This window comes from Schistocerca serialis, chromosome 7, assembly GCF_023864345.2.
Source record: "Schistocerca serialis cubense isolate TAMUIC-IGC-003099 chromosome 7, iqSchSeri2.2, whole genome shotgun sequence".
Classification (NCBI taxonomy): Eukaryota; Metazoa; Arthropoda; class Insecta; order Orthoptera; family Acrididae; genus Schistocerca; species Schistocerca serialis.
The window spans coordinates 310,688,878-310,716,593 of record NC_064644.1 but is presented as its reverse complement, the minus strand read 5'-3'; the positions used below and the strand labels follow the sequence as shown (position 1 = coordinate 310,716,593).

At 41.5% G+C, this 27,716-nt stretch overlaps 1 protein-coding gene across 1 annotated transcript in view; it reads left to right on the top strand.

The window, feature by feature from the left end:
• LOC126413037 (A disintegrin and metalloproteinase with thrombospondin motifs 7-like) overlaps window positions 1–27,716 on the top strand; it is a 427,824-nt gene that overhangs the window by 37,956 nt on the left and 362,152 nt on the right. Inside the window, exons 3-5 of the mRNA XM_050082931.1 lie at window positions 724–813; window positions 5,283–5,407; window positions 14,003–14,152. Of these exons, the coding sequence (XP_049938888.1) occupies window positions 724–813; window positions 5,283–5,407; window positions 14,003–14,152 (365 nt within the window). The remainder of the gene's footprint in view (window positions 1–723; window positions 814–5,282; window positions 5,408–14,002; window positions 14,153–27,716) is intronic.

The window sequence follows — 27,716 nt, the reverse complement described above, 5'->3', positions numbered from 1 at the left end:
ATTTGTAGCTAAATCTATGACAATTAGTATTTGACATCTGTGTTAGAAAAAAAATATGCATTTCACTAATTTCGGAAATTCAGCCCCTAAAGGAATGAATTCATTGTGAAAGCATTTTTGAAGTTGAATATTCGAAAACTGGTGTTTGGCTTCTCGGCTGGACATGAAAAAAATACATGGTTCACTATTTTTGGAAATTCAACCCATAAGGGGCTGAAATGGGGAATGAAAATTTTTATGGAAATTTTCCGTTATATTAAAAAGTCTTTAAAGCTAAATCTATGTAAATTGTAGTTTCACTTCTCGATTTGATCTAAAGAAACATGTCTTACTGAATGAAAGTTTCTATGGAAATATACAATAGCGCAAAAGGCATGATTAACTAAAACCTTGGCTTCCAGCTACCAGATTCACTTTTGGTCAGGAATACATTCGTAAAAGAGTTAGAATTGCATAGAAAAAGAAACGACTCTCTAATACATAAATTTTTCAGTATACCTAATATATATTTATAAAATTATTTTTGTTGTAATTACTACGCAAACTCGAGCGTAGCAGCGGGTTCTAAGTCGTTTATATATCCAAGTAAGTAGTATTCTTCAAGCCAGTTTAACGTTTGTAGGATGACGGCTCTATTGTGTAGCAATTTTAATGGCCAACAATGTATTGTAGAGTGGCACTGGCGCCAGGACAGCGTTACCGAACTTGGGGTCTGTCTTGCAGGTGGCAGACTTCTACCACGACGGCAGCGTAGGCAACCTGCTCAACGTCGTAGTTGTGCGCATCATCTACTTAGAGAAGGAAGAGGAGGAGGTGAGGTTATTCCGACAAACAGAAGTCTGTAAGTACGTAGATGGTATTTCTGATACTAGCTGTGTATCTGCTGGCGGCTCGGAATAATAGATACGTTACTTGGAAAGCAGAAATAAAAATTTCGGAAAATACAACATTAAATCCTTACACCTGGATCTAAAAATACAACTGTACTTCGCAAGTCACAGTATGACGTGTGGCCGAGGGCATATTGTGTCCCAGATCATCCTCCACCCGCCCTTCTCCCCGCCCTACCAACGCTACACCCACTCGACGATGGTAAGGGGTCGGAAAGATTGGCGATGCCCTTATGACTGAGACAGAATCTCTCATTTTAGCGTTGCTGGCATTAAACGGGATTTATATTTAAGGCAAAATAGTCTGTTTCGTGACTCGTTTTAGACTCGGGATCTTGGATTTTTTCAGGTAAGGCTCTTCGCGTTACGTAACGGCCGTTTTGTAACGACTACCACTGCAGCTGGTAGAGCAGTTGTGATGCCGGCTGATCTAGCCCTTTGTAGCTCTATCTCCTTCAGACAACAGTCCTCTGGCAGGATCGCCAGTTTTGTAAGGCCTCTCTATAATCGCTATGAACTTAGTTCTGGCGTTACAAGTTTTTCCTTGACATGTACTCTGCTAGAGTTAATACCTCGCTGGTCTGCACCTCTCTTATTTTCGTTGAAAGATTCTTCATTTGAGTAGATCTTGACAACTTGTCTGTGACCTTATCTCAAGAAAATTTCCAGTTACGTTATGTCACACTGCATGATCACCCTCTGATATTTCTTACTTCGGAACAGTTATGTTCTCAAGGACGTGAAGTCTCCAGTCTTATACTTTGTGATGAAGATTTTTCAAACATTACCCTTTCAACAGCGTTGCCAGGTGCCCTTCTTGATATTTCATTCATTTTATTCATCTAGAAGATGTTGACTAAATTTTGAGAAGTTCTGTCAACTGTTAAATACTCCAGGGGAAGGGGAAAGATCTTCACCAGTCAGGAATCAGCCAAATAACGTCCTCTGCCCGCACTTTCCATCAACGAGTTTATTCCCAGTAGATAAGATGTATTAGACTTTTATCCATTGTGGATGTGGAACACTGCGACTGTGGTGTGAAAAGGTTTTCAGAAATTACTGCAACCAGTCGCCTTTTATGTAGATGTATTTTATTTAACCATGACCGGTTTCGAGCTGCCTAGCAACTCATCATCAGATGGTATATACATTTAGTGCTTTTTTGTACCCATTGTGTGGGTGGTTGAGTATCTGTGGCTAGACAGAAACGAGAACAAATAATCGCTACATGTGGTACAGTAACACGAAATATTTACAGCATAATTTATGTTTAACGTATAAGAGCAAATAATCACTACATGTGGTACAGTTACACGAAATATTTACAGTTTAATTTACGTTTTGAGGTGTTACTTACAGATAAATCTTTCTGCAGGTATATATATATCTCTTTTAGGACGTATTTTTGAAACCATTGTGTCTTGTTTTTCACAATTTCACAAGTTAAAACTTTCACTAGATGTATATTACTTTTATGAGGCACTGTTGGAAACATATATCTTGTTTTTCGTAAACATCGCTGAACACACTTAGCCACAGATACGAATACAGGATTTACACATTATAAACAAGCCAAAGATTGCAATATAACTACAGTATCAAAGATTTCAAGTTGACCAGAGGCATTATTAGTCATCACACACACTGACAAGAGATTTGTCTTTATTACATAGAAAATAAATGTAAATTAGCTTAAACTAGTAAAATGTTTATTAATAAATTAACTGTGCAATTTTAACAGGTATATAAAAAACTAGATTTTTTACATTATATTTCAGTTACATTTAAGATTATTGGTATTGAGAGTATTATGACAGCTAATTTCTTGCTCCTTCCATTGGCTGATCTTGGCATATGATGTCTGGGATGAGAGGTTGATGGTTAACTTGAAATAATAAGTGATGCTGGTACTTGAAAGGGTGTGGAAAAGGAGTTGGCGGTGGGGGGGGGGGGGGTGGGGGGGGGGTGTATAGGAAAAAGGAGAGGGGGGGGTTGAGAGGGTGATGTGGAGAGAGAAGAGAGCTGAAGGGGGGGGCAGAAGTGGTACAAGCTTTTATGTGTGTGTGTGTGTGTGTGGGGGGGGGGGGGGTATTATTTCGTATGTAAATACGTTTTTATATTCTGTATCTTAATTTCTTTCGGCCTGTACATATAATAGAGAGTATCAGCTGCTGGTGTTTATCTTGCAGCTAATTTATACATACAGTGAACATCAACGCTCCTTTCACTCTACTTTGAGATTTACCATACGCTACCCTTACTTCTGGCGCTACCTCTCCTATGACAGCGTCATACAAAGTTTCACCTGCTAGGAACCCGTCAGTCATATAGCATCTCTATTATGATATTCCATATGCATGTGCGAGTGAACTTCAAAAAGAACATTATCATAGCGGGCCAAGTAACTTTAATTCGGTGCTGCATTGCACTTCAAAGTGGCACAGATAAATGTCACTATTTTTCAACATAGGCACCAAGTCTCTGTAAACAACAGTCGGAAAATTCTACCAGTTATTCGAGTCCCAGACGACAGAAATCCGGTCTTTGGTAACGGAACCTTTCGGGAACTGCTGTGTGTACGTCCCCATCGTCGGAAAATGTGCGACCGCTGCGAATAAGCTCTTCGATAGCCCTCGCAGTGTCGTCTGCAATCGATTTCGACAGTTTTCCTTCCCGATCAGCTGCCTTCGCCACATAGTTGGCACCATTCCACTACGGCTGGTCGCGATAGTGCACTTGGTCCTTATACCACCAGAAACACACAGTGAATCTGTATGCAATTTAGCCGTTTTGTCCACAAGAACCGCAGTGTTCCTCGAACTTAAGCTTTCAGTTCCCAGTTTTCGTGCCATTTGACTCGCACACACTGATTCACTGTCATCCCTATCGCAGCAGAACTGTGTCTGCAAGAAACCTAGATCATATAATCTCTTCTGACAATGCGCCACTGTAATTGCGCAGTGATCTTAGCTTGGGACGACATGGTAATTTACTTTCTGAACTCCCTAATTATTTTCGTTACTAGGAGATGGCATGAAGCTGTAGTGAAGGCGTTTTGAAAGTGACGAAATTCAGCACCAATCTGCGTTGCTTTGTCTACTGTCTTCTGGACCTCATGAAAGAACAGCTGGGTCTTACGCAACTGGTCGCTGCGGAATCTCCGTTGAGTTCTAAGTTTGAGTCACAGAACACCAGAAAAGTCATCATATGCAGCACAGTGTATGTTCCATGATTATGTTTAGAACAAAGTTTTATTTGTTTTTCCTTGTAAGTAGCGTCAATGCTCATACATAATGAGAGGGTACGAGCTGCTTCAGTTAATATATGACTGATGTATTTCGTTTGTTCTTTCTCTCTCTTAATCATCACTCAAGACAACACAGTCCTGAAAATTGCCTCTATTTTCTTTACAAGCCACGATAATTGTCTATACGTTATGTTCAGAGAGACCGGCACCAAGCGTCTGTAGAAATTTTCAATAAACTTATCACTCTACAACCATTTCCCCTCCAAATTAACGATATACTTTTCCAAATTTTGTCCATTCATATCATTGGCACCGCCTCGTGCCGATGAATTTAACACCCTCATCTAAGAAACTATTCACAAAACCTCCACAGTTTGTGGAATCCGGAATCGGTACAGCCACTTTGAGCTCAGATTTTAAGCTAAGTATCATCACATCTCAAACGTTGTGAATTAGCTCTTGTTGTAAAGAACAGAGCATCAAACAGTAGCGACATCAGTGAAATGTAAAAGACATTCAATTTTAATTGGACTTATATTTTTGCTTTCCGGATAACCTTCATATTATTATCGGAACATCTTGTTGCTTCAACGCTGTTCTAATTAGCAAGCATTACAGCTTATATGAAAAACTGTTCAGTTTTCAGTACTGGTGAACTTCTCACCACACACATCGTACAGTCTCTAACCTATTGGTCAAAACGAGACAGTTGACTCCAGACTGAGTACACTGAGATAGATATCTAAAGTTCAAAAACTACTACGTCAAGCACATCTCAGTCATTGCGAACATGTTAGAGAAACTAATAAGTGTATGAATTTGTCTGTCTGGGAAAAACATCAAACACCCTTTGAATAACACAGAATCTACAATGACTTTTGCGAAAAATGTAGAAGATGCATCACCACGAATAATATAAAAGTCTTACTACCTTTCGTTCCACTATCAACTATGTTACATTAGAACCATATGCCTCTAACGTTTTGTTTCATATGTGAAAGTACTCAGTCTACGACTTATCTCGTCTTGACCCAAGAGCTTAGTGTCAGCCTGTAGAGTTATTAGCTCTGTTTAAATATGTTGTGCATCGTTGCAGTTTAGCCACAAAACACACGTTTTAGCGGACTGTCAAACATTCACCGTAGATGGATCTTGAGATTTCGCCGGATGCTGAGAAGACGCTGGCAAGCTTCTGCAAGTGGCAAGTTGGCGTCAACCCAAAGGACATATCGCATCCCAACCATCATGATATCGCTGTACTTCTCACCAGGTGAGAGGATATTCCCAGTGGAAGGAGAAATTATTTTCATGGCATTGTGAGCTGTTTACGGTTCCCACAAAAGACGTTTCCTCGTTGACTTTCATATACTGGTTCCGTTGAGGAAGTTCTGGAAGACACGGTTAAAATCGCATTTTTAACAATGCTGGTACAACGGATCCGAGCATACGTCCGTACGCTACCACTTCCCGAAACAAAAGGGTGAAGATACATGAATTAAGAAATTGAAAAGCGTATTTCTTACTTTGTTTCATACAGATATTTAACGATGTATCAAAACATTATCCTTGCCACAAAACGACTCGTTAATTTACTTTTGGTTGTGTCTTTAGTTTATAGCTCATTCAGTTTACATATAGCTTATATACAAGAAAAGAAAAGAAAGAAAAATAATATGATTCAATACACTTCTCGAGTCATGTTGACAGACTGAACGGATACACAAGCCGCATTGTCCCATTCGCGACTGGAGATACAGTGCGCTCGCTAAACTCCTCTAAACATAGACAAGTGACTGTGCATAACGATTTATTTTTGTAAAAAAACTATTGAAAAAAAGGTTTCCATCACAAAAACACAGTGTGTGTAAATCATGAATGTGGTGCGAAACATTATTTGAGCACTTTACATCGGGTGTCTTGGCCATTGTATTGTTGTGCAGGCGTTGTTCTGTAAGACTTTGAAATACTGTTTCGAGACTTCGTCTTCCCCAGGAAAGTCGGGACTGTAAGGAAGGTGGGGCAATATTGCCAAATCATTCTTTGATATGAACTGAAGGACGCAAAGAGCACTATAGATGGGAACATCGCCGTAATGGACGACCCAGGCAGTGGCGATCTCATTTTCTTGCGAAAAACCCACTTTCTCAATCTTTCCAGACCATTCAGAAACTAGGGAGCGTTTACGGTCTGTACTTGAGCTGCAAACTCCGTGTAAACCATACCCTTTGCGTGAAAAAAGGCAACCGGACTGGTTTCACTTTTGAATTGCTCATTCTTGCCTTCTTTCGTTTAGAAAACGCCGGAGTGTGCCATTCGGCCCTGTAGCGTTACTTTGAGGCTTGGTAATCAGTTGTTGGTATCGGTATAAATTTTGCCAAGTATGACTTAGAAGTTGATCACCTACTGCTGTTCGATAGTTTGCTCAATCACAGGCCGTAACATGATCTTTGAGAGGAGTCTCACGAAATGAATGATCCAGACGTTACCACCGCTCGTAGAAGACTAGGCTTGGTTATGTTGTGAAGGCAGCCGTACCCCCGTGCCCCCCTCTTACCTCATCTAGCGCGAGTGGTCCGAACACTATGCGACGTACAGAAGATTCATAATAAATTAACTTGTATGAACACATTCTGCATGATAAGATAGCTTATAAGTACATAAAAGACTTTGGGATACCAGCAGACCTCTACAATTTCGAGAAACAATGCATGTTTGATAGTATTTCACCCACAAAGCAGAGGCTCAAACTGCTTAATATCACTGTCGTAATGTTAAATATTATTTTAGCTATAGCTCTATTCAATCTGTGATGTGCCTTGTACATGCTTCTGTAGTAGCGTACTTTCAAACTGATTTCTCTTATGGAAGAAAACGGAAGTACGTTATGATTCACTGGTTCAAATTCATATGCGATTGTGAGATTTCATTAATAGTGTCACCGAAAAGGAAATGGGTGAAACTACTAATGAAGTTTTTCGAGATTTTCTCAAGGAAACCAGCTACAGTCAGTAAATGTGAATGTGTCGGCAAAACGAAAACTGATGGATAGAACTCCGAACTTCACTAACAGTCTGAAAGGGTAATCATGGTAATTAGGTGCTGGTGAGTCTTCCGGGTTGTATGATGGTTGTCCAAGAAACTTTTCGGTTCCCGACGTTTCATTCAGTCTTGCTGGCTGACAAGTCGCACGTCGGAAACCTACATAAACACTGTGTAAAATGAGTGTGGTCGAGTTTATAAGTGTCAGAGATAAAACTTAACCATCGACTGGTGCTTGTGAAGGATAAAAACTTTATTATCGTGTCTGCAGAGCCAATGTCTATATATCACTAAGCTTCTACTTTTCTGCTAAAATTATCCCCATGCTTATACCCTGGTTTCGGTGGGTTCTCTTTATAGCCGTGGATAGTACATTGTCATTGTAGATTAAATTCTGGTTTCAGTAATTTCAGTTCGTGATTTCTTGACTGAAGTGCATGCTCTTCTACAAATTTCACGTGGTAAAAAAGAATTGTTTTCTTATCTAAATGATATAACTCTAAAAATCCAGTTTATCATGGAAATGGAAAATGACAAAGCAATATCCTTATTCACTGTTTTAATTATGAGACATATTAATGGAAGGTTGAAACATAAGGTATTCCGGAATGTCAGGTATTCAGACAGATATTTGGATAAGAACTCCAACCATCGCCCATAACAAAAGTGATGTGTTATTAAAGGCTTGTTGACAGAGTATTTGCGCGCTGGAACACCTGGTCGCCGAGTTGAAACATCTGAATCAAGGTTTCGAGATAAATGGCTATTCAGGCAAGAAAGTAAATAGGGGTCTGCAACCAGATAACGTTAGAGGAAAAGCAACGATAAAATACAGAGCTCTGTTTCTTTCCTCTTCATCGAAAAGTAAGTGATCGGGTTGGGAGGTTTCTACAGAAACATTACATCCGGTCGGTTTTTAAAACAACTAAGAAAACATGACAAGACTCATACGTGTAACGGATAAAACACGCTCCTCTGTCGTCATGTGAGGTATTTAAGATTCCGTGTACTTGTAGAAAGGTCTATATTGGAACTACAAGACTGAAAGAACACAAAACTCTTTGCTGACTAGGCAAAACACAAGAAATCAGCTTTAGCGTTGCGTGCTCTTCAATCAGAAAATCATGAATTGAAGTTTTCTGAAACCAAAATTTTATCTACAATCACAAATTATTAGCAACAGCTATATATAAAAGCCATCTAAATAGAAGCATACGGACAATTTTAACAGAAAGGGGAAGCCATGAAAATTATCAGTATATGGACAGTAGCTCTGCAGAATCAACTGACAAGTTTGTATCCTTGACAGGCAAAAATCGATAGTTACATTATATCTCTGACAAGGATTATCTCTATACTGATCAAGTGTAAACTCGACTAAGACCATTTTACATAGTATTTATGTCGCTCTCCGACGTCCAACTCGACAGTTGGAAAGACATAATGTTGCCAGCAGCACCTCCAAAGAGGTCCAGCGAAACTGGATGAAACCACACGAACCGAAAAATTTCTTAGATCACGGCCACACAATCCGGAAGATTCAGCGGCAACTAAGACATCCGGTCGTGAAAGCCTTCACTGTATAGTCATGGATCTTTTCTGGCATACAGCTAAAAACGTAGCCAGCGCTATTCGGGTCCCTTTTACATGCCTACATCAACTCATATAGTTCAGGTAGCTACAGTTTCCCAACTTGATGTTGGATCAGTCCAGTATCATTGTTCCTTTTATATATCTTAATTTCTTTTAAATGTATGCTGTTAGTCGAAGAAGCTAACGAATTTATCAGAAGAAAACTACACTGAGGCGAAAAAAGTCACGTGGTACCTCTTAATATCGTATAAATCCTCCTATTTTCCGGCATAGTGCAGCAACTCGATTCCACCAGTCATTGGAAGTTCTCTGCAGAAATATTGAGTCATGCCGCGTCTACAGCCATCCATAATTGCGGATCTGTACGCCGTGCAGGATTTTGTTGCTCGAACTGACCTCCAGATTATGTCTCATAAATGTTCGATGGGATGCATGTTAGGCGATGTGGATGGCAAAATCAGTCGTTTGAATTGTCCAGAGTGTTCTTCAAACCAAACACGATAAATTGTGACCCATGAAATCCCATGGTTATTTGGGAAATGAAATTCATGAATGGCTGCAAATGGTCTCAAAGTGGCCGAAAATAACCATTTACACTCAACGATCCGTCCAGTTGGACCAGAGGAGCAGTCCATTCCATGCAAACACACCCCACACCATTATGGAGGCACCACCAGCTTGCAAGGTGCCTTGTTGACAACTTGGATCCATGGCTTCGAGAGATCTGCACCATGCTCGAATTCTACCATCAGCTCTTATCCACTGAAACCTCAACTCATCTGAGCAGAGCACAGTTTTCCATTCGTCTAGGGTACAACGGGTATGGTCACGAGTCCAGACGAGGCCCTGCAGGCGATGTCGTGGCGTTAGCAAAGGTACACGTGTCGGTCGTCTGCTGCCATTGCCCATTAACGCCAGATGCCGCCACGCTGTCGTAACGAATACGTTCGTCGTACGTCCCACATTGATTTCTGCGGTTATTACAGGCAGTGTTGCTTGTCGGCTAGCACCGACAACTCTACGCAAACGCCGCTGCTCTCGGTCGTTAAGTGAAGACCGTCAGCCACTGTGTTGCCCGTGGTGAGAGGTAATGACTGAAATTTGGTATTTTCGGCAAATTCTTGACACTGCGTTTTATGTCCAATACAAGACACACACGCTTGACTGAACTGACAATTGTTTATTCACACAATTCTGATTATTTGAACAAACAGCTTAAATGTACTTGAGGAGTCTTCTAGATTTAATACCAAATAAAGAAACACTTCTTCCGAAGCTCTTAAATGGCATGAAAGGCTACTCTTAATGCAACCAAGAATGAAGTCACTTACTAGACTATATAGTAGGAACAAAAGTTAAGTTCTAAAACGTTACTAGTCAGCTCGTCTTGAATGCTAAGTTCTTTTATGAGTACCAGTGATGTCAAGCTAAATTTCCTTACTACAATCCCCGAAATAATGTCCTACTCCAGATCCGCCTAGCTGGTAGTGTCCGCTCCGTGGTAGCGCGACGACGTGATCGGAAGAGCGGCGGTCAACGGTGGATTGGACGATGACAGCTGCAGTGGCGGCGGCTCCAGTTATGTCTGCTGCTTCACCAAGAGCTTAAATCCTCGCTTCTCGGGGGATTACTTTGTTTTGACTCGCTGCAGAGCTGGGCCGTGGAAGCAGAACGTGATGCCCATATGTGCACACCGATTCTAGTTACATGAGACGATTGCGGTGTCGGTGCGGTCGCCGGAGTCGCCCTCTGGTGACCTCTGTGCTGACTTCTCGCCGTGCCGCGGTACGAGCGAAACCGTGGGTGTTTGAGTATTGCGCCTAGCAAACAATCGGCAGCTGGTGCTCCGTTGCAGGCACGCCACAGCACATGGGATAGCGGAATACTGATTTCACTAACGTTTTCCGAAATGAAATGTCCCATGCGTCTAGCTTCAGCTATTATTACGTGTTCAAAGTTTGTGCATTACCGTCGTGCGGTCTAGTGACTTAGGAAACCTTTTCACATGTATCAACAGAGTACAAATGACAGTGCCACCAATGCATTGCCCTTTTATACATTGTGAAGGCGATACTACACCCATCTCTATATTTGAATATCGCTATCCTACGACTTTTGTTACTTCAGTGTGAGCGCGGAATAGGAACACTAAAATGATCGTGAGGGCTGCAGTAACTGCTGGAAGCCTTCGTAAACTTATTGAGACGCTCTCTGTTAGTCGAATTCCTGGAGTTTTGGCTACGAAATATTGTAACCTTCTACATCCCTGTTTCCACCTACGTAGCTGAGTGGCTAACGCGGCTGGCTGCCATGTAGAAGGCCGCAGTTCGATTCTCGAGACAGCCAGGGATTTTTCCTTAGTGACAATACTGGATTGGGATGTATTCAGCCTGGCGATACCATTTGACCAAGTACTAGCGATTCCAGGTCACGAAAAGTGACAACGGCCGGGAGAGCAGTGCGCTAAAAGGACGCCCCTCCACACCGCATCTAATTGCTCCATTGACGGAGGATGACACGGCGGTCGGACGGTGCGGATAGGCCTAGCGGTGTCTGTGGGCAGAATTTACCAGTTTTTTCACACATCTAAGATCTTTGGGTTTTGTAGCACTCCTTCTCTAGACTGAAACATCAATAATTTGGTTGCTCGTAACAATTATCAACCTCACAGAGCCATTAACGATACCAAATAAGTAAAATTTTAGTACATTAATGACGGATCTGGTGGTATAGTGGTAAAACGTGTGCCTGGAACTCAATACGTCTTGGGATCGAACCCCGGCCGGATCACGGGAGTTTTTAGTCTGCCTTTAATCTAGCCTTCACCTCTCAACGAGGTGAAGAGTCGTGACGTACGATACGTGTTTCAAATTCCGCGCCAACCGTGCCACTACAGTTTTTTTCAGGAATGTAAGATATTAATGTATAGTTATTGTAATTTATGTCTTAGAAGTAACAATATGAAAAAAATATTTCTCGCTGTTTCATTTTCTAACGCGGGGTGGAATGTGACGAACAAGGTTATTCACGAATACCTTCAGTGTATGAGAAAGACAACTGCACAAAAACTAAAAAATATACAGAAAACAGGAAAACGTCAGTGGATAGAGCATCACGCCAAATTTTTCACGCACATTACACCTGCTCAATATGTGCACCGTTTATGAGAAGCCGAATGTTAATACGATTGTGAAATTTGTTGGTATGAACTTTATCGGAAGGCGCGACAGCAGCCCGCTTTGCAGATCTGTTTATTTGGTTGCCTATCTGCAGGCGGGAATTAATTACGAGGGCTATTCGGAAAGTAAGAGCCGATCGGTCGTGTAATGGAAACAACTGTCAAAATCAAAAATGTTTTATTCACAACAGTTAGCTACACCTTCCAGTTACTTCTCTACATAGTCGCCCCTCCGACTTAGTCATTTGTCGTAGCGTTGTACCAACTTTCCAACACACTCGTCTTAGAAAGCAGCCGCCTGTGCTTTCCGCCAATTCTCTACCCTGATATACAGCTTTGACTTCATAGCCAGTGGATCATGGTAGTAGAGATGAAAATCAGAAGGAACCAAGTCGGGGTCGTATTGTGGACGATCAAACACTTCCCACCGAAAACGCTACAGTAGCATCTTCATTGTCCCTACAGAGTGCGGCCGAAAATTGGCATGAAGAAGGAAACGCATGGCAGTTATGTCATATGGGCTACATGACATCAGGTGAAATCTCATACCAAGCCCTTATACTTGGTGGGAGACAGTAATTTCTAGGCATCTTTACGCGCTCGCCGGCCGGGGTGGCCGAGCGGTTCTAGGCGCTACAGTCTGGAACCGGGCGACCGCTACGGTCGCAGGTTCGAACCTGCCTCGGGCATGGATGAGTGTGATGCCCTTAGGTTAGTTAGGTTCAAGTAGTTCTAAGTCATAGGGGACTGATGACCTCAGAAGTATGCCAAACACAACTAAATTTCCAAAACACACGTAATTTGGCTAGTGTCATAAACCACACATAGGTTTCACTCCAGTACGTAACAGGTAGCGTAAAGACTGCTGGTAGTTAAAAGTAAATGTCATCAAAGATACTTATAACCTAATATCATCAAAGAGTATAGAATCAACGATTAAAATGTATGAAGATCTATGATATGGTTCAAATGGCTCTGAGCACTATGGGACTTAACTTCTTAGGTCATCAGTCCCCTAGAACTTAGAACTACTTAAACCTAACTAACCTAAGGACATCACACACATCCATGCCCGAGGCAGGATTCGAACCTGCGACCGTAGCAGTCCCGCGGTTCCAGACTGCAGCGCCTCGAATCGCACGGCCACCGCGGCCGGCGATCTATGATATAGACAGTGTAATAAATCAGATAGTACAATTAATAGAATACTAGTTCAATGTTGGTAACATACTATGCTTATTATAAACAATTGAACTACACTGAATGTAGCATAACTAGAGGACTATTTCTAGAAGAAATCTTTCAGTGTTTAGCGAACTGGCGCTGTTTTTAAACTTTCTGGTATATTGAAACATTGTGTCGGACCGGGACTAAAACCTGTAACGTTGTCTTGATCGTAGAATGCACTTGCCGACTGATGTCTGCAGATCATTTCTCCTCAGCATGCTTTCTTCTTGGAGTGTTAATCCAACAAGGAATGCCGGAGGATTTCCACATCTACATCCAAGAGGATTTTGGAAAGTTTAAGAGAAATGCTGGTAGTGTTTGAACTGTGAAATGTGGTCGTGAGTTGTTCTTGGAATGCTCAGGTGGTAAGAACACTCAGAAGTGACCGAGCAGCGAGGTTTCGAGTTCCAGTCGGGCATATAATTAATTGGTAGTTTGTTTCTTGTTGAAAAATGTGATATTATCACCTTAAGTCGCTGGTAAAATGTCTTATTTACACAGCAAGTTTGAATCGTCTATCGTCAGGTTCATAAAAGTACTCATAGCATCATGCTGCTTCTATGAACCTGATGGTGGTCAGATGTCTGAAACTGGTTGTGTAAATAAAGTGCTAGCTGCTCAAGGCGGTAACATGACAGTTTACGGATATATAAGAGCTGTGGGGCATCACCATCGGAGAATGTATTGTTTGTAGTTGTCGAAGATGCAGTCATCATCAGAGTAAAGTGGGAGACGGAATTACGCACCTTTATGGAGTTAGGGAATAGCGATGAGCATCCCGGAAGCAGTGATGGAGGGTCAGCTGTGATGCGGTGGTTGGCGTTGCAGGCACGACATCTGCTCGGACAACATGAGCAACTGCAACCTGATGGGGCTGGCGTACGTGGCGGCGGCCTGTAAGCCCGACCTGTGCTGCGCCATCAACGAGGACAGCGGCCTGCTGCTGGGAGTCACCGTTGCCCACGAGATGGGCCACGTGTGAGTACCACTCAGCACAGCAGCGGCTGCACCCAACTATTCACAGTTTTAATCGTTTACACTACCTGACCAAAAGTATTGGCACACGCTTGTGTAATTCGGACTTGACCTCTAGATAGCACGGAAGGCGCACCCGCAGGTATAAAAACAGATGGAGAGTGTCGTTTTATCAGTAGACAATTAGACGTCACCTGCGTAACAAATCCAGCAACGACATTTCTGCCCTTCTATAGCTGCCCAAGTTACTGATGGTGATGTGATTGTGAAGTGGAAACGCAGAGGAACAACCACAATTAAACCACGACTAGGCAGACAGTATTGACAATATTGACACGCTGTAACAGCATGCGTTCTCAGAAATGAGGGGTTCACAGAGGTACACTCTTTGACATAAAACTCGACCGGCGGCCAGCCGCTGCAGAGGCTAAGTCTGCACCCATCGCGACATGGGACAAATAAACTGACCAACTCGCTAATTCTCTAAGTCCGGCTGTCTGCACAATCTGGCAACACTGTAGACTGCGGCACTTCCTGGAGGAAGTCTTGTCCTATGTTAGAGAAAAGGTAGACTGTATACGGCCGTGGTCTACCGCTAGCGTCCGTTGTGTATGTCTACAATGTCTGTGGATCGAGACCAACTGGTGCAAAAAATTTTTATAGCCTCTTCTCTCTGAATGCTGAAGACGTGAATGTAATGGTAGCGCACATTCAATCTATTTCACTTTCTGATACACCGATAGCAAAATTTTATCCAGTAACCATTTTGTGGCATATTTCTTGCAGACTGTCGTCCTCTGATCGCCGTATCGGCAAAGCTCCGGGATCCATTTGCCGGCTACCGGAAGCGGCCGTGGCGACAGCACCGGCTCTGCGCTTCCCCGTTCTGTATCAGGAGGCCTGCTACCGCTCATCGCTTTTGATAATTTAAAATGCTTTATTATTAAATGTTGCTCCACAGAAAATTTCTACGATTTCCATTGTCGCTGGAAAGCAACGGAGACAGACGCCCTGATTAGTAGATGGGTACTGTATTACATTATCTGTCAAAAGCTGAGTATGGCCCGAAATTAATTTTATAGACTGGGACGAAATCAAACGACCTCACTACATTCTATGAATTTATAAATGCTTCCTACCTCGCTTCTTTTCCTTTCAAAGTCAATTATTTGTGCAACTTTTGACCAATATTCGGATGCTTTCGTCAAGCCAGAGTGAGCGTCTGTGGTGTAAAGTGTATTACAGTTTTTGTTTCATTCCTTATGGTAAGTCTGTGCGATAAACTGTGTGAATACCTTGCAATGCATGCTCTGTAGCAATGCAGGAACACTGAACCTTTGGAGTTCCATGTAAGGATTCAAAAGGTAATTAACGTTGATCAGGAGTGACAGTTAAGGTCATCATATTTAAACAGAAAAATGTATCGTTTTTGAGGTTTCACAGAACGGAAAGGAATTGCTAACGCAGGTGTCATAAAATGTCTGCAGTTAAATGCTATTGCAAAAATTTAGAAGAGAGGAACTATATTACTCAACATGTTCACTTAATAAACAACCTCCTGACATGTTAGATCTATATGACGAACAAAGCTCAAATTCGTATCGTTGACAGTCGGTTTGAATCTTTTCAGAAACTATTTTACGGTGAAGCACCTTGGCATTTATAAAGCAGATATCCATGATATTAACATAATTCGAAATTGCACGAAGATTTATGTGTAAATGAATTCTTGAGATTTCTTATAAGGAATTTTTACTAGCAGTTTGCAACTCCATTAATTAAAATGAAAAATAAAAGGTTACGTTCAGCGGTTTTCACCGAGGTTGGAACTGCCATTTGAGATAGCACCAACACCGCAACTGATAAGGGAACGACAGACTGGCGGCAACAGGTGGACTATAGTCATTTCGATATTACCTGAGCCTCAAAACGCAACATTAAACACACAAATAGGTGTTACTTATGTGAAGAAAGCCGTTCTTAGAGTCCAGAAATTAAATATACTTTCTTAGTGTCTCATCGTACAGTGGATTATATCGTTTGAGTCTTCGATGTGAAAAACTAATGCCACGTGAATGTAACGAGGCAAGCCGGGCTACACCCGGAAGTAAATGCACTCTCACAGTGTTGACAAATACTTGCTAGGACGCTGCCAATTCTCGGCTCTCTTACGAGGCAGCTCTTTAGCGAAATGCTTGTCGTGATTGCCCGATACGGTTCTTCAGTCGGGAGACGCGCGCGCACGTTTGGTTTTTTTGCGGCGTTCTCCCCTGATAGTTTCTGACGTCGCCTTGTCGGCTATGTATACATCTGAGGCATTCAATTATCATTAATCCAGAATGATCCAAGTTTCAGCTTCTGGCGTGGAAGAAGGCTGTGACGCCGACATTATATCATTTCAACGAAGGGAAAGCAAAACGGATGATTCAGTGTTTCTCATTCAGCATAAAGCACGTGAGATAATTTTCCGTAACGTTCATAATCATCTCAAAATACAAAGGAAGTAAAAATACATCGAAAGCTTATTCGAATTGAATATAATGTAAGATATCAAAAGCTTCGCACATCGATGTCGAATGTGTCCACGTGCAATCATTTGCAGCATACATATAGAATGTCATGATTACCACGAGAATGAAGAAATATGTTGTAGGGATAGAAGCAAGAAGAGATGCAATCAACAAATATTCGATTCCTTATGGCACTCATTGAGATTTAAGAAGAGGTAAAGCGGGATATTACTTTCGTTAACACGAAAGACATTCCGCACATATGGCTAATGAAGAAGTCTGCGTCTTCATACGTTTCCTCCTTGGTTTCTGTATGCTCTATTATATACTAAGTAGCCTGATCATTGTTCCTGTAATGTTACCCTCTTGTTTGGCCCCTTAAACGATGAACAGATTCCAAATGCATGTCTCTGCATGAACGTAGTTGTTCGAACCCTTAATGCGTTGTTTTTTGTGTTTTTTTTTCATGAAGCATACCGCTGCGCCTCCCCCCCCCCCCCCCCCCCCCTCGAGGGTTAGGTCTCAAAACTAAACCGTTTTTTATCCACTAGCATAATTTATTCAGTCAGCATCAGCACAAGACTATCAAACAAAGCCTTGCATGTACAGTTGCAACACTCTAACTAGCAGCTGACCCAAGGGTAATCCGCTGTCATGGTCTGAAATTATCAGCTCTGTGCTACTGTGGCAAAGTCCGTACTACATTTTCGATTCCGCATCACCAGTTTATCTGGTAACACTGTGTTAAATCAACAGGAGTAGTTGAAGAGTTGTGCCACCATATTTGTCCTCCCATTGTCAACTTTACGTATCTCGCTTCTCCTGTAGCGTTGATCACGAGGTGCCGAAGTAAAGGAGTGTATTCTGCATGACGTAACATTCAGTATTCCCTTCTTTCATATGCACTCTTCATATGCATCGATACCAAATAGAGATGTGGAAACTCTTGGGAGTGAGAGAATGACAATTATAATCGTAACTAGAACAAGCAAATAATGAATGAAGTTAATGGCAATGCAGAACGAGAATGGCTGTGAAAATAAAAACCCATAAAAATAGGTTGATCGTTGAGTTGGCACAATGCAAATATCTTCTTAGCATTTTTCTACTGAATTTAGTTCTGGAAGTTTGCAGAGGAAAAGGAAAATTCGGTACTTCTCGCTAGTGTAATATAATGTTAACCAGCAACTACCCTTTCCTTAGATCACGACTCAAGGAGGTCCTCAAGTAGCTACCAAAGCACTGCTGCATTCTGTTCCCTGACATTGTTCTGATGACCGTTAATGCAGATAGTTCCGATTATGAAACACAAAACGTATTGCAGAGTAGTTCCTAGGACCGTAATATTAAATTTGCGATGTAGATGGCACATGAACGTGACGACTATCCAGATTACTTGTCAATGTAAAAAGATAATGTTATGGGAATTCAGCATACTCCCTCGGCACCAGTACTGAAAGAGAGTGAATGACCACAGGCATGCCAAACACTTTCAAAACGTCTGCCAAGTACCAAAAACAGAAGCAATATGAAGAAAGCATTGGACAGATCAGAAAGGCCTCACTGCTATCCACAGCCTGTTTGTGTCAGCCCTAGTGGAGCTGCGCCGCCAGACGCCAACCCGATAGCACATTACACCACTGAAATCTACGAATGAATTGTGTACTTGTAATGATCAGCTTCAGTGAAATTTGTTATACATAATTAGAATATCGGGTTTTATTATGGATAATAGTCCAACACATCGAAATCATTTGGTGGATTCACAAAGAAAAATGTAATGTGAGACTACTGAAGAAGAAAGGGAACAATGGGAAAATACGCTGACGTTCATTTTCATACGTTTTTATCTTCATAGCTGCCGTAGTTAATACATCAATAATAACCTCGTTTATTGCTTCAGTAATTGTTACCGTATTGTTTGACACCTAGATGGTGTAAACAACACAAATTCGTGTCGATGACAGTTAATTCTAGTCTCTTCAGGGACTTAGTCTTGTTTTGTTGTTGAAGTAAATTGGTATTCGCGAAGAATACTACTGTCGCAAATCCTGAGAGGTTTCCAGAAAACATATGATATGGAAGGTCTCTGAATGGTCTCTTAGTTGTGACCTTTTGAATAGCAGTTGCCGCGTGGGGTGGCCGGGCGGTCTGGTGCGCCGTGTCACAGATTTCGCGGCTCCTTCCGCCGGAGGTTCTAGTCCTCCCCCGGGCATGGATGTGCGTGTTTTCATTAGAATAAGTTAGTTTAAGTTAGTGTAAGTAGTTTCTACGTCTAGGAACTGATGGCGCTACCAGTTTGGTCTCTTAGGCATTAGAACTTAAAAAAGAGCAGTAGCGGAAGGAATTGATAAGATAAAGCTTTTGCTGAAAAACTGGAACTAATGAAAAAAACATCTACAGTTATATAAATTGAGCGCTTTACTGCAGCAGTGCCTTGTTCGCACAGGAGTAAATACTGCCCTTACCATAATCGTAGCTGACGTATACAGCTCGCAACGTGAAACATGAGAGTATGGCCACCTTTTGCATGAGACGACCAATTTGTACTGAAATACGTTTCCTAACTCAAAACCACTCCTCCTGTGGTGATTACTCTCAATGTGTGAACGAGATGACAAGAAAATATTAAATGGATGTAGGTCTGTATCACCTAATCGCAGGTCGTTCGCGCCCGTTTCTGCCATTTACTTTGACATGGGAAGCGCGTGATGACGGGGCTAGGAATCAGAGAATGGACGTACTGGTGACGTAGTTTGAGGTTCCTGGTGTCTCAACCTAAAGCCGTTCACGCTGATGTCGTTTCTGTCAGGAAATATCGTCCTCGGAAAGTGGACAGGATGGTTTTCTCATCCTTTGAAATTGCGAGATAGCCGCATCACCACGTTTCCAGGATAGTACACAGTTGTTCATGGGTTCGAGATTTCTTTCTCGTATATCTTTTTCTCTATTCCTCCTTCACATTCAATTTTGATATCATCTGACGACTGCCTACGTTGCCTTGATTAAAAATTATATGACAAAGAAACAAATTGATTTCATGTTTAATATTCCTTAGGCGCCTGCAAATATATGAACTGGGTTACGATTTACAGATTTTATTATCTTAGTCATAACAGCAACGTTGCATACACGGATTGTTCTTGATCAATGAGCATTACATGAAGATACGTCTCCGTAGTGGTATTTGGTTCTCACTAATGTGAATGCAAGACTTATTTCATTACATTTCTGAAATCAGCTATTTATCTCAACTGCAGGCGTTTACTCCGAGCGCGGGGCCGCGTTGACACGAGGTGTGAACAGGCAACGTCAGTGGCCACGGTCGCCTTCGGTAAATGCAATACATTGAGCGAACGAGCACGTGTAAAGTCCATAGAGAATATCTCGCTACAAAACACATTTGTTTCTTCTATATATCTTTGTCAGTGGAAAGATAGAAAAAAGAATTGTATAGTGAAGGCTAGCAATCGTTTTGAATAAGCGAAGCAGATAAGCTTTACAACCATGCAACAGAGTCTAGCAGTTCAACAGACTTCTGCACTGTATTGAACAACTTACACCCCACTTCATCATTACCAAAGCATAGGAGGACGGTATATTCTGAAAGAAGGCCTACCTGCGTGTTATAACTGGCACCTTAAACTGTATTACCATTCACCCTGTATTCTGATCTCTGTCCCAGCACCCTTCCCTTGTCAATGTAAGTTTTTGTCAACAGCTGTTAGCAAAGTATTTTGGAATGTGGAATTCTACGAATAATTTATAAACCTGTAGCTTAGACTACAGAGCCATTGCAGTTGTCGAATTTTTTCACAGTATGGAAATTATGTATTTATAGTATTAGTCGGAAGTATTTAATTTCTGTGTTAATGGATGATCATTTCTTTACAGGACCATAGCCCAATTCATTATAGCAGAGCCGTCCAGAACTGGTGCCAAGGTCAGCAGAGAATAAAACTTCTTCCTTCCGTGCTAAAATCTCCAGACCTCAACCCCATTGAAAATGTGTGGGCGGCGGTTACGGGGTCGTTACCACCTGGGTCAAGGAATTCAGAAACTCTGCGGTAAAATATAGAGAATGTGTGGTGGGAGATAAACGATCATCACAATCTCTCGAGGAATTGAGCCTTATCACTTCCCCGACGCCTTCGAGCAATCATAGAAAACGAGGGAGGATGGGTAGGGTACAGAAAGAAAAATAAAGGCCAACCCAGTTGTGAAGTCCTAAAGTGTTCCGGAAACCTACTAAACCTAAATGGTCCCTGTGTATTCTCATTAAATATGTCACTGCGTGTTTGTTACACATAGTAACTAATAATCAGATTCTTTACACAAAGAAATAAACAAATGTATGCGCAACGGATAAATGTTTGATTTTGAAATGTTAACCCCAAATTTCGTACACTGCTAATCACCCGACTGTGTTTAAAGAAAATGCGTAAGTAACCGGAATTGTAACTGGACCTGCATAATAACTCCTCCTCCGTTCTGTAAGCTATTTCTTTTCTTTTCATTCTTTCATCTCTCAAAACATACTAACGGTATTACCAGTAACATACTGGATAAAATTGCCCAACAGCTGATCTTGGAACAGCACATATAAATATATTTCTACTTCCTATGGTCTCTTACGAAGATAACCTCACCTACGGGAAGGAATGAAGGATAGCCCACAATGCTTGATTCATTACGTCACAGCAACACACTGTCACTCTTATTACCATTGGGCAAAGCAATGATGGTATTTCCACGCGGACCAATACTAGAAAAATTCTATAACTTCTTCAATCACTGTCTGATCCCAAAAACACCTCTCATTTATTGACGTGCCTCGACGTTAACTAAGTCTCGCGTGGTTGGAAAGTTCGCGCGGTAGCGATACCGAAATTTACGTTCCCCTCATATTTGTGCGCGGCACGTTATTGCAACTGAAAAAAGCCTCCACAAGTTACCTAGACTGATTTCCTAATTATATCTCTGCACCATTAAATAATATACCATCCAGAACCTCCAGTTCAAAAGATACTTAAATACACACACAGAACTTTTCACAATACTTACAGTTCTTGTATAGCGTGCATAGTATGGCTACACGAATTACTATTATGCTGTTTCCCTTTATTCAATTCAGAAAAGCGATCTCACTGATTCCCACGTATCTTTCAAATCCCGTAGTTCTAAGAATCAGCTTCACACGTAAATTTCTACTGACTCATTTCACAAAAGGTGACTTCTTAATATTTCATATTAAATTAGCAACCTTGCCTTTATCCATGAATTTCAGAAACTCGTCAAATTACAAATTGAAACACACGCAAGCTACAAATTCTTTCAGATCAAAATTAAGAGCATTATTTTCTACCATGAATTTCTGTTAGCAGCTCGATCAGTTAAAGCCACGAGATAGTATTTTCCTACACTTCCACATCAGATTTTGAAACAAACTAAAAAAATCATTAATTTAAATTGACCATTATTAAAAAGAATTATGGTAAATTAACACATTCCTACTTGTAAACTAATGGTTCCCAGAACTCAGTCATCCACTCTTCATCATTTTCTTCATCAGACCTTTGTGGTGAGTGCCAGATCTTTAGGCTGTAATAGTTCGTCACATGCATCCTATTTGTGTCGTACCTTCTTTACAATTGAATTCTAACACTTTACCGTTCACCGAACTACTCAAAGGAAATATCAAATTCCGTTAAATTTCAAGTTACTTTTCGCGGTCGCGACATAGTATTCTCACATTCGCCTATCATGTAATGTAGTGAGGTGGTTTGATTTCGTCCCAGTCTATAAAATTAATTTCTGGCCATACAGATTTCAAGGAGGAAACGTATGAAGACGCAGACTTCCTCATTGTCTATATGTGCGGCATATCTTGCCGATTGATGTAATACAGTACCCATCTACTAATCAGGGCGTCTGCCTCCGTTGCTTTCGAGCGACAATGCAAATCGTAGAAATTTTCTGTGGAGCAACATTTAATAATAAAGAGTTTTAAATTATCAAAAGCGATGAGCGGTAGCAGACGCTTTCGATACAGAACGGGGAGAGCAGCACTGGTGCTGTCGCCACGGCCACTGCCGGTAGCCAGCAAATGGATCACGGAGCTTTGCCCATACGGCGATCAGAGGACGATAGTCTGCAAGAAATCTGCCGCAAAATGGCTACTGGATAAAATTTTGCTATCGGCGTGTCAGAAAATTAAATAGATTGAATTTGCTCTACCATTGCATTCACGTCTTCAGCATTCAGAGAGAAGATGTTATAAAAATTATTTTCGCCAGCTGGTCTCGATCCACAGACATTGTAGACAGACACAACGGATGCTACCGGTAGACCACGGCCGTATACAGTCTACATTTTCTCTAACATGGGACAAGACTTACTCCAGGAAGTGCCGCAGTCTATAGTGTTGCCAACTTGTGCAAATAGCCGGACGTTGTGTCTGTCTACAATGTCTGTGGATCGAGACCAGCTAGCGCAAATAATTTTTATAACCTCTTCTCTCTGAATGCTGAAGACGTGAATGTAATGGTAGCGCACATTCAATCTATTTCATTTTCTGACACGCCGATAACAAAATTATATCCAGTAACCATTTTGCGGCATATTTCTTGCAGACTGTCGTCCTCTGATCGCCGAGAATTAGCGAGTTGGTCAGTTTATTTGTCCCATGTCGCGATGGGTGCGGACTTAGCCTCTGCAGCGGCCGGCCGCCGGTCGAGTTTTATGTCAAAGAGTGTACATGTATCACATTGGAACAACCGAAATAAAATGTTCAAACGTACCTACGTTCTGTATTTTAATTTAAAAAACCTACATGTTAGCAACTGTTCGTCTAAAATCGTGAGCCATATCTTTATGACTATTACAGCGCCATCTATCACAAAGCGAAAAAAATGGTCCAACTAAAACATTCATATTTCTATACGTACTACACGAATATGTAATAAAAATGGGGGTTCCTATTTTAAAAATCGCAGTTGATATCCGTTTGACCTATGGCAGCGCCATCTAGCGGGCCAACCATAGTGTCATCTGGTTTGCCCCTTCAAGCTAGTCAAGTTTCGTTCTTTGTAGTTTTTTCGTTTGACGCTTATTTCGTGAGATATTTGGCCCGGTCACTATCAATGGACCACCGTGTATATCCTGTGCAAGGACTTGTTTTGGCAAATATATGGAGAACGTAACCTGCCACCGTCTGTAATGCGAACAGTGGCCGGCCGCGGTGGTCTAGCGGTTCTAGGCGCTCAGTCCGGAGCCGCGCGACTGCTACGTTCGCAGGTTCGAATCCTGCCTCGGGCATGGATGTGTGTGATGTCCTTAGGTTAGTTAGGTTTAAGTAGTTCTAAGTTCTAGAGGACTGATGACCATAGATGTTAAGTCCCATAGTGCTCAGAGCCGTTTGAACCATTTTTTTGCGAACAGTGAAGTACAGAGGAGGTGATGTTACAGACAGTGTTTTCCGTGGATAGTATGTCGTCCCCTTATTGCGCTTAAGAAAACTGTAAATAGCGGAATGACATAAACACATCTTGCAGCACTGTGTACTGCGTGCAGTGGAGGAACATTCAGAAACGGTGATTATTTGTATCAGCATGCAATACAGCCTCTCTCAAAGCAGCATATGTGACGCAGTAGTTTGTGCACAATAACGTTCCTGAAATCGACTGGCCTCTCCTACCCAGCTCAGAAACCGGACCTGAATCCAATGGAACAAATTTGAAATGAGTTAAAACGTCGATTTCACTCCCTACCACAGCGTCCGACGTAACTATATTCTCTGGCCTCCGCTCTTGAGGAAGACTGGGCTGCCATTCTTTCAGACTTTCAGACACCTCATTGAAAGTGTCTTCAACAGCATTCAAACCAACATAAACGCGAAGAGTGGACACACTCCTTATTAATGTCGGCTAATAAGTGTCCGGATAATTTTGATCGCCAGCCGCTGTGGCTGAGCAGTTCTAGGTGCTCCAGTCCGGAACCGCCCTACTGCTGCGGTCGCAGGTTCGAATCCTGCCTCGGGCATGGATATGTGTGATGTCCTTAGGTTAGTTAGGTTTAAGTAGTTTTAATTCTAGGGGACTGATTACCGCAGATGTTGAGTCCCATAATGCTTAGAGCCATTTGAATGTTGATCACATAGGGCAACTTTTCAGCTGGACAGCGAGTTCTCTTTTATTAGTTGACAAACCGGAAGTTTCAGAAACATCCGATTTCATAAGTCTTTATTTTCTACATGAATCAAGATAGAATCTTGGGATGGACTTAAACTAACTCATAAAAGTAAAAATTTACATTGGCGCCAGTTGTAATTTCGTGTAGTCGCTCGTTCTTTATCTGTTGTGCGACGAGAGAGCGAAAATACAGCAACAAAAGGCATTTTGCTTCCTTGTGACCTGTAACATGTAGATACAAATGTGAAGCACGATTTTGGTCGGGAGTATGCTACTGTACGTCCAACAGCTCAAAGCATTCGACGATGGCGTCAGCAGTTTTAGGACACTGACTGTTTACATAAAGGGGAAACCTATAGGTCACCCCAGTGGGCTATAGGACTATACTCAAACGGTGAAGAATACACCAATAGGCATCATCAACAGCAAATCAAATACTTAAATGTTCAAAACAAGTCGTCCACATACGTCATAAAAGCATCTAATTAAAAAGTAATGTAGTGTGAACTTGTCTACTATTAAAATGATATTATGTAAACTAAATAACGTTGAAAACCTGCATGTCAACAACCAACATAAAACACCATAATGAGACCTATATAGTATGAAGTCGGTTTCAGTCTAGGAAATCGACATATTTCTCCTTAACGTGCATGAAAACAGTTCTGAAAGAACGCAGGACGACTGCTGAGACCTTCAAGGAAGTAGCTCTTAAATAGGGGAGCTGAAAGTTACAAAAATGTTGTTCAAATGGCTCTGAGCACTATGGGACTTAACATCTGAGGTCATCAGTCCCCTATAACTTGTTGTTGTTGTTGTTGTGGTCTTCAGTCCTGAGACTGGTTTGATGCAGCTCTCCATCCTACTCTATCCTGTGCAAGCTTTTTCATCTCCCAGTACCTACTGCAACCTACATCCTTCTAAATCTGCTTAGTGTATTCATCTCTTGGTCTCCCTCTACGATTTTTACCCTCCACGCTGCCCTCCAATACTAAATTGGTGATCACTTGATGCCTCAGAACATGTCCTACCAACCGATCTCTTCTTCTGGTCAAGTTGTGCCACAAACTTCTCTTCTCCCCAATCCTCTTCAATACTTCCTCATTAGTTATGTGATCTACCCATCTAATCTTCAGCATTCTTCTGTAGCACCACATTTCGAAAGCTTCTATTTTCTTCTTGCCCAAACTATTTATCGTCCATGTTTCACTTCCATACATGGCTACACTCCATACAAATACTTTCAGAAACGACTTCCTAACACTTAAATCTATACTCGATGTTAGCAAATTTCTCTTCTTCAGAAATGCTTTCCTTGCCATTGCAAGTCTACATTTTATATCCTCTCTACTTCGACCATCATCAGTTATTTTGCTCCCCAAATAGCAAAACTCCTTTACTACTTTAAGTGTCTCATTTCCTAATCTAATTCCCTCAGCATCGCCCGACTTAATTAGACTACATTCCATTATCCTTGTTTTGCTTTTGTTTATGTTCATCTTATATCCTCCTTTCAAGACACTGTCCATTCCATTCAACTGCTCTTCCAAGTCCTTTGCTGTCTCTGACAGAATTACAATGTCATCGGCGAACCTCAAAGTTTTTATTTCTTCTCCATGAATTTTAATACCTACCCCGAATTTTTCTTTTGTTTCCTTTACTGCTTGCTCAATATACAGATTGAACAACATCGGGAAGAGGCTACAACCCTGTCTTACACCCTTCCCAACCACTGCTTCCCTTTCATGTCCCTCGACTCTTATAACTGCCATCTGGTTTCTGTACAAATTGTAAATAGCCTTTCGCTCCCTGTATTTTACCCCTGCCACCTTTAGAATTTGAAAGAGAATATTCCAGTCAACATTGTCAAAAGCTTTCTCTAAGTCTACAAATGCTAGAAACGTAGGTTTGCCTTTCCTTAATCTTTCTTCTAAGGTAAGTCGTAAGGTCAGTTTTGCCTCACGTGTTCCAGTGTTTCTACGGAATCCAAACTGATCTTCCCCGAGGTTGGCTTCTACTAGTTTTTCCATTCATCTGTAAAGAATTCATGTTAGTATTTTGCAGCTGTGACTTATTAAACTGATAGTTCGATAATTTTCATATCTGTCAACACCTGCTTTCTTTGGGATTGGAATTATTATATTCTTCTTGAAGTCTGAGGGTATTTCGCCTGTTTCATACATCTTGCTCACCAGATGGTAGAGTTTTGTCAGGACTGGCTCTCCCAAGGCCGTCAGTAGTTCCAATGGAATGTTGTCTACTCCGGGGCCTTGTTTCGACTCAGGTCTTTCAGTGCTCTGTCAAACTCTTCACGCAGTATCATATCTCCCATTTCATCTTCATCTACATCCTCTTCCATTTCCATAATATTGTCCTCAAGTACATCGCCATTGTATAGACCCTCTATATACTCCTTCCACCTTTCTGCTTTCCCTTCTTTGCTTAGGACTGGGTTTCCATCTGAGCTCTTGATATTCATACAAGTCGTTCTCTGTCCTCTAGCCATCCCTGCTTAGCCATTTTGCACGTCCTGTCGATCTCATTTTTGAGACGTTTGTATTCCTTTTTGCCTGCTTCATTTACTGCATTTTTATATTTTCTCCTTTCATCAATTAAATTCAATATTTCTTCTGTTACCCAAGGGTTTCTACTAGCCCTCGTCTTTTTACCTACTTGATCCTCTGCTGCCTTCACTACTTCATCCCTCAAAGCTACCCATTCTTCTTCTACTGTATTTCTTTGCCCCATTCCTGTCAATTGTTCCCTTATGCTCTCCCTGATACTCTGTACAACCTCTGGTTCTTTCAGTTTATCCAGGTCCCATCTCCTTAAATTCCCACCTTTTTGCAGTTTCTTCAGTTTTAATCT